This window comes from Anneissia japonica, unplaced genomic scaffold (assembly GCF_011630105.1).
Source record: "Anneissia japonica isolate Jap-2015-1 unplaced genomic scaffold, ASM1163010v1 scaffold5300_len13080_cov128, whole genome shotgun sequence".
Taxonomy (NCBI): domain Eukaryota; kingdom Metazoa; phylum Echinodermata; class Crinoidea; order Comatulida; family Comatulidae; genus Anneissia; species Anneissia japonica.
In genome coordinates, this window is record NW_022705903.1 from 7187 (window position 1) to 13151 (window position 5965).

General features: G+C 35.6%; 2 protein-coding genes across 3 annotated transcripts; both read left to right on the forward strand.

Annotated features, from left to right (window-relative positions):
* The first annotated feature begins 761 nt into the window (after nt 1-761).
* Nucleotides 762-3881, forward strand: LOC117105939. 2 transcript variants are annotated; one of them, XM_033247245.1, is made up of 3 exons: nt 762-846; nt 1553-1627; nt 2107-3881. In XM_033247245.1, exon 3 carries the CDS (start codon nt 2380-2382, stop codon nt 3433-3435), a length of 1056 nt encoding a protein of 351 aa, XP_033103136.1. In that variant the 5' UTR covers nt 762-846; nt 1553-1627; nt 2107-2379; the 3' UTR covers nt 3436-3881. The 2 variants fall into 2 exon arrangements, with proteins under 2 accessions (XP_033103136.1, XP_033103134.1); XM_033247243.1 differs by lacking the exon at nt 762-846 and adding an exon at nt 862-1054.
* Nucleotides 3882-4640: 759 nt separating this feature from the next.
* Nucleotides 4641-5879, forward strand: LOC117105940 (the record flags this gene model as incomplete). The annotated part of the gene is made up of 1 exon (XM_033247246.1): nt 4641-5879. A coding segment is annotated over exon 1 (1239 nt), but the record flags the coding sequence as incomplete, so codon positions are not given.
* Between the last annotated feature and the right edge of the window lie 86 nt (nt 5880-5965).

A 5965-nucleotide genomic window follows, 5' to 3' on the forward strand; every position in this document is an offset into this window, starting at 1 on the left:
AGACAGCTTGATTATAGCCTGTAGTTAAAAACAAGCTTAACCCTATGCTGTTCGCATATAAAGAGCGCATCGTACATTGTATTATAACGTGAAAGGCTATTGAAACGGTTCTATTGTATTATATACCTGTTTACCGTTACAACTGTGTCTCTTAACATAATGTTGAAATATAGTAGTCCGTTTGTTTTTTTTTCAAAAGAATGGCTGATATGATAGAGTCGTACATAACGCAAAGGTGTTGATTCGTGATGCCTTACACGCGTCGTCCAATGCGCTCTGTATATGCGAACAGCATAGGGTCTGTCTCTCGTCGTATTCTTTTAGATGGTACGGTACCGCAGGAAATGAAGGTGTTCTTATTAGCATTTCTTTATATTTCATTTAGTTTAGCTCTTCTATGACCATTTTGGCTTGACTAAGCATGAAAAACAAGTATCTGTTCTAGATGGTGTATCAAGCCTCTTGTTATTGATATTAACCAACCTAATCTTGAATATCAGCAATAATTGTATTTGATACTACGTTTTATTATTTGTTTTATTTCTTTTATTTTTTAATATTATAAGTATAAGCAATTTTGTACAAATAACGTAGCCTAGATTATTTGTTATCCTCTGTTTGTGTAATTTGCTACTGATAGGTCTTGTAAAATAAGTCACGAAAAGAATGAATTTTAAAGAATACAGTAACCAGCCTTGGTCCGATATTGATCAAATGTGAATTGTGACATAGGGCAGCTGATGACGTTACTTTCTGATAATCGATAGTATATCAGTTGGACCAGTTCAGAATTGTCAAAATGGAGGGTCACGTGACCCATGATCTCTCAGCGCAATTGAAAAAATGGTAATACATTTTTCTTCCTTGTGATTGGTCATTCTCATTTTGTTTTAACTTTGTTTAAGAATAATCAAATCTTATTGGTCAATGGCCATATATATTATACTAGGACAGTGTATAAGTATTGATGAAAATTCTCATCAGCCCATAGGCCAACACTAGCTTACAACTGTTCAGTAACAACAACTACTACCGTGTTTCTAACACATAAAAGGTAGGATTAAATCTCTATATGGGAAAAGTAATTGAAACATTGATAATCTATTTCAAGAAGTGTTAAAAAATAACCTCTAATCATACAAACAACATTGAAGGTCTAGTAATTACTATAGGCATGGTAAAAACAAACTACCAAAATAATATTATAACATGTTAGAAGTATTCTCCTTGACTGTTATGATTGTTTAATTGTCTTAATTATAAGCTTCAACAGTTTTCTATTTGTGATCTGTTTAATAGATTAAGAACTTAATGTTTTGTATAAAATTACATTGGCATATTTTTTTTTTATGTATGGACAATATTATAATGATAAAAATATATTAGTATTTTACAATAAAATAAATTATGGGTAAGCCTTTCTAAATCTTCAGATATAGTACTACCTCGGGTGCAGGTATGCAATTTAACAAAATGTGACCTAATCAGCTGTGGTAGAAATTTGTTGAATATCGATATCGGTTTTGTAATTTCTTGTTATATTATGTTTTAGATACTGTTATATTTATATTCAACCCTGTAATTCATTGATTTCAATCAATTTGAAAACGAAAAAGACAACATGAAGGTAAGTTCATTTACATAAATGTGTAATCTATTTGCTAGCGTATATTTTTTTTTTATTCAAGTGATCCTTTATTCTAAACTTCTGTGTATTAAACTAGGCATTATTCACTTTCATATTCATTATAGAAATTTAAACAAAAAGAGAATATCTTCGACAATAAGGAACAAAGCTACAGCATAAACCTAAATTCACAGGGTTAAGAAACAGTTAGATAACGTGACATTTAAATACAATAACCATAGTAATGTAACGCATGGATTTGCAGTATTTAATTTTTTTTTATTCACGATCTTCGATTAGTGTCCAAACAACTTTGATAATGGTTTTTGATAGACCCAATTTTGTATTGGAATAACTGATTGATAGGCCCAATATTGATTTATTGAAAGTTCATAGGCCTATACCCCTTCCAAATTAAGTAAATAACATATCCAATACTGTACTTCTATTAGAATTATCTCACATATTTTGTTTTACAGCCAACGCTTACTTGCAACGTATGTAACAAAGTTTTCCAAACTCGCTTCAACTACAATAGACACCTTTCCCGTCACACAGATGTCAACCAGCACCAATGTGATAAGTGCGGTAAAGTATTTGCAAGGCATGACAATTTTGTTTGACACCTTAACAACAAGCATGGTAGTGAAAATAATGCGCAAAGTGGGTATGGTACAGATCAAGTAGATGAACCTACAACCAAGCTACAGAAGTTATCTAACAATGGGCATGATTTTTATCAAGTCACAGATATGACGGAAGTTGATATGAAAAAATTCAAGACGAAAGCAATCCAGTACACCGTTAAATTCAACGACGATTTAGATATTCATGATTCAACTACCGTCCTAAGTACGCTGCATAAAGTTTTTCAGAGTCTCATCAACACCTTGACGGATGGAGCTCACCCCGATGATCTGATTCGTATGGTGGTAGAGTGTCCAGAATTAGATTATCCGATACAACTTACATTGATGAAAAAACGACACTTGACGGCAGAACTGTTTCTTGCGAGAGTAGAGCGAGTACTACAGTCGTACGAAGAATTCAGCATCGATGGGTCACTCGAAATACAGGTTACGCACGTACAAATGCCCAGAGGAGGAAAAATTCCCAAAAAAAGATACGTGGACTTGGAACGCTTCTTAAGAGAAAAACAATGTATTATTAGAATTCAAAATAAAGATGAAATATGTTGCGCTAGAGCTATTATTACAGCAAAAGCTAAAATTGAAAAACCAAAGAACTGGGATGCTATTCGTAAGAGATGTAATGTACAGCAGCAACTTGCTATGGAATTACACCACGTAGCGGGAGTACCTCTTGCTAAATGTGGAATCAATGAGATCAAACAATTTCAACAAGTGCTGCCAACATTTCAAATAATTGTTGCTTCATTAGATTACGGTAATGCAATTATATACCGAGGGCCGCCTGCAAAACAGCAAATCTACTTGTATCATCACAATAACCATTACGACGTTATCACTAGTATGCCCGCTTTCCTCAATAGAAGCTACTTTTGTATCGAATGCATGAAAGGATACAACAATAAGTTAGAACATCGGTGTCAAAACACGTTTAAACTCTGCTTTCAAGGTAACTGTATTAAAGAAATCTGGAAATATTGTGATGACTGTAATAGGTCATTTAAAAGTGAAAACTGTTACAAAAACCACTTAAGACAACTTTCGACATCTTATGGGTCGGTATGCAAATTATATTATAGGTGTAGAGACTGCGATCAATTCGTTAGCAGAAAAGGCACAGAGGAAAGCCACATCAATGTGGCGAAAAATACTGCGTAATCTGCAAAACTTTTGTACAACAAGATCACCTTTGTTATATGCAGCCAGTAAATAATGAAACGATGAAGGATACAAGTGACGAAATTGATGATGAGATAAATGTAGTTAGCCCAAGCTATATTTTCTTTGACTTTGAATGCATTCAAGAAACTGGCATCCATGAGCCGAATCTTTGTATCGCTCAAAAAGTATGCAACGCATGTATTAACATCGATGAGGGTGAATCTTGTTTAAAGTGCGGTGAACGCGAAAAACAATTTTATGGCCTCAGCACTCGTGAAGATTTTTGCAAATGGCTTTTTAATGAAGAAAACGCCGGTGCAATTATCATTTGTCATAATTTCAAAGGTTACGATTCATACTTTGTTCTCCGATACCTTTACGACAATGCCATTCTACCAGAAGTAATCTACAATGGAGCTAAAGTTATGAGTATTAATGTAGCAGCTACAGTACAGACATGAAATTCATAGACTCATTAAATTTTCTTCCTATGGCTCTGTCTAAACTTCCAGGGGCATTTGGCCTTAATGAGTTAGCAAAAGGATATTTTCCGCATCTTTTCAATACAAAAGCTAATCAAGAGGGTGTCCTTGCCCATTTGCCAGATATGCATTATTACAACCCAGACGGGATGTCAATTTAGATCCCTGTTTATGGAAATGACCGAGGATGAATGTAGTCCTGGAATAGATCCCTTTCAAAACTGTATTACGATTGCATCAGCATGCAACTTAGTGTACCGTACCAAATACTTACCACAGGACACTATCGGAATCATTCATCCCTTAGGGTACCCTTCGAATGATAGGCAATCTATCAAAGCTCTTCAATGGCTGAAGTGGATGTCCCATAAAAATGGACAATATATTCAACATGCTGCCAATCAGGGCGAAAAACACATTGGTAAATACAAAGCCGATGGATATATCCAGGCAAACGGGGAGGAAATAGTACTTGAGTTTCACGGCTGTCTACACCATGGACACACGTGTATGGAACGTGAAACAAAACACCCCTTAAACGGTTTCAATATGGAAGAGTTGTACCAAAAAGACTATAGATAAACGACGGTATATCACAGACCTAGGGTATAAGTATTATTGAGCAATGGGAATGCGAATTTGACAAAGAGATCAAACAAAACAATGAAATGGCCGATTTCATAAAAACATTGACTATTCCATCACCACTTGTCCCTCGCGATGCTTTCTTTGGTGGTAGGACAAATGCTGCTAAGCTATACTATTCGGTTCAACCCAAATGAAACGATAAAGTATGTTGATTTTACAAGTTTATACCCCTTCGTTAACAAAGTTGGAATATATCCAATAGGGCATCCTATAATAATAACAGAACATTTTAAAGATATTACTGAATATGAAGGTGTAATAAAATGTAAAGTGCTTCCTCCTAAAGGGCTTTACCACCCAGTTTTACCTTACAGAGCTTCTGGTCGTTTAATGTTTCCTCTCTGTTCCAAATGTTGCGAGTCGCTCGTTCAATCTCCATGTGAACACAGCGATGATGATCGTGCGCTTGAGGGTACATGGGTAACACTTGAGTTAATCAAAGCCTTAAACAAAGGATATAGAGTATTGAAAATATTTGAGGTTTGGCATTTTGAAAACACATTGGTATACGACCCTGTGACTAAGGATGGTGGACTATTCACAGCTTACGTTAATGCCTTCCTCAAGTTAAAACAAGAAGCCAGCGATTGGCCTAGTTGGTGTAAGACCAAAGAACAACGAGATACATATGTACAGTTGTACTTTGAAAAAAAAGGAATTGTGCTAAATCCCCATAATATAAAAAAGAACCCTGGTTTACGTGCATTGGCCAAGCTTATGCTAAATTCATTTTGGGGGAAATTTGGACAGCGCCCAAACATGACTAAAACCACGTATATCGACGATCCAGAGGAATATTTAGAAATGATGACTCACGATGACACTGAGGTGCATAATGTAAACTTTGTAAATGACCAGATGGTAGAAGTACAATGGCAACAAACTAAAGACTTTGTAGAACCGTCTGGTCGTACAAATGTAATCATAGCGGCCTATACATCTGCACAGACGCGTCTTAAATTATACGAACACTTAGAACAGCTTGACAGGCGTGTATTGTACTACGATACCGACAGTGTGATATACGTAAGTCGGGAAGGACAATGGGAACCGCACATTGGGGATTTTTTGGGCGAATTAACGGATGAATTGGAATCAGACAACCACATCGTCACATTTGTGTCTGGGGGACCAAACAATTATTCTTACAAATTAGCCAAGCCAGATAGGAATGGAAATTTAACTCATTGTAAAGTTCGGGGAATTAGACTGAATTATCGTAACGACTGTTTAGTCAACTTTGGAAGCATGTTAAAAATGGTTCAGGGTGAAGGTCCAAAGAAAATACAAGTCACAGACCCCTACAAGATTGTAAGGGAAAAGAAGAACATTAATATCGAAACACGAGAAGAGAAAAAAATGTATCAAGTTGTATACACAAAACGGGTGCCTATAGG

Coding starts and splice junctions, on each gene's coding strand:
- LOC117105939 (XM_033247245.1), top strand. CDS start 2,380: ATGACGGAAGTTGATATGAAAAAATTCAAGACGAAAGCAATCCAGTAC.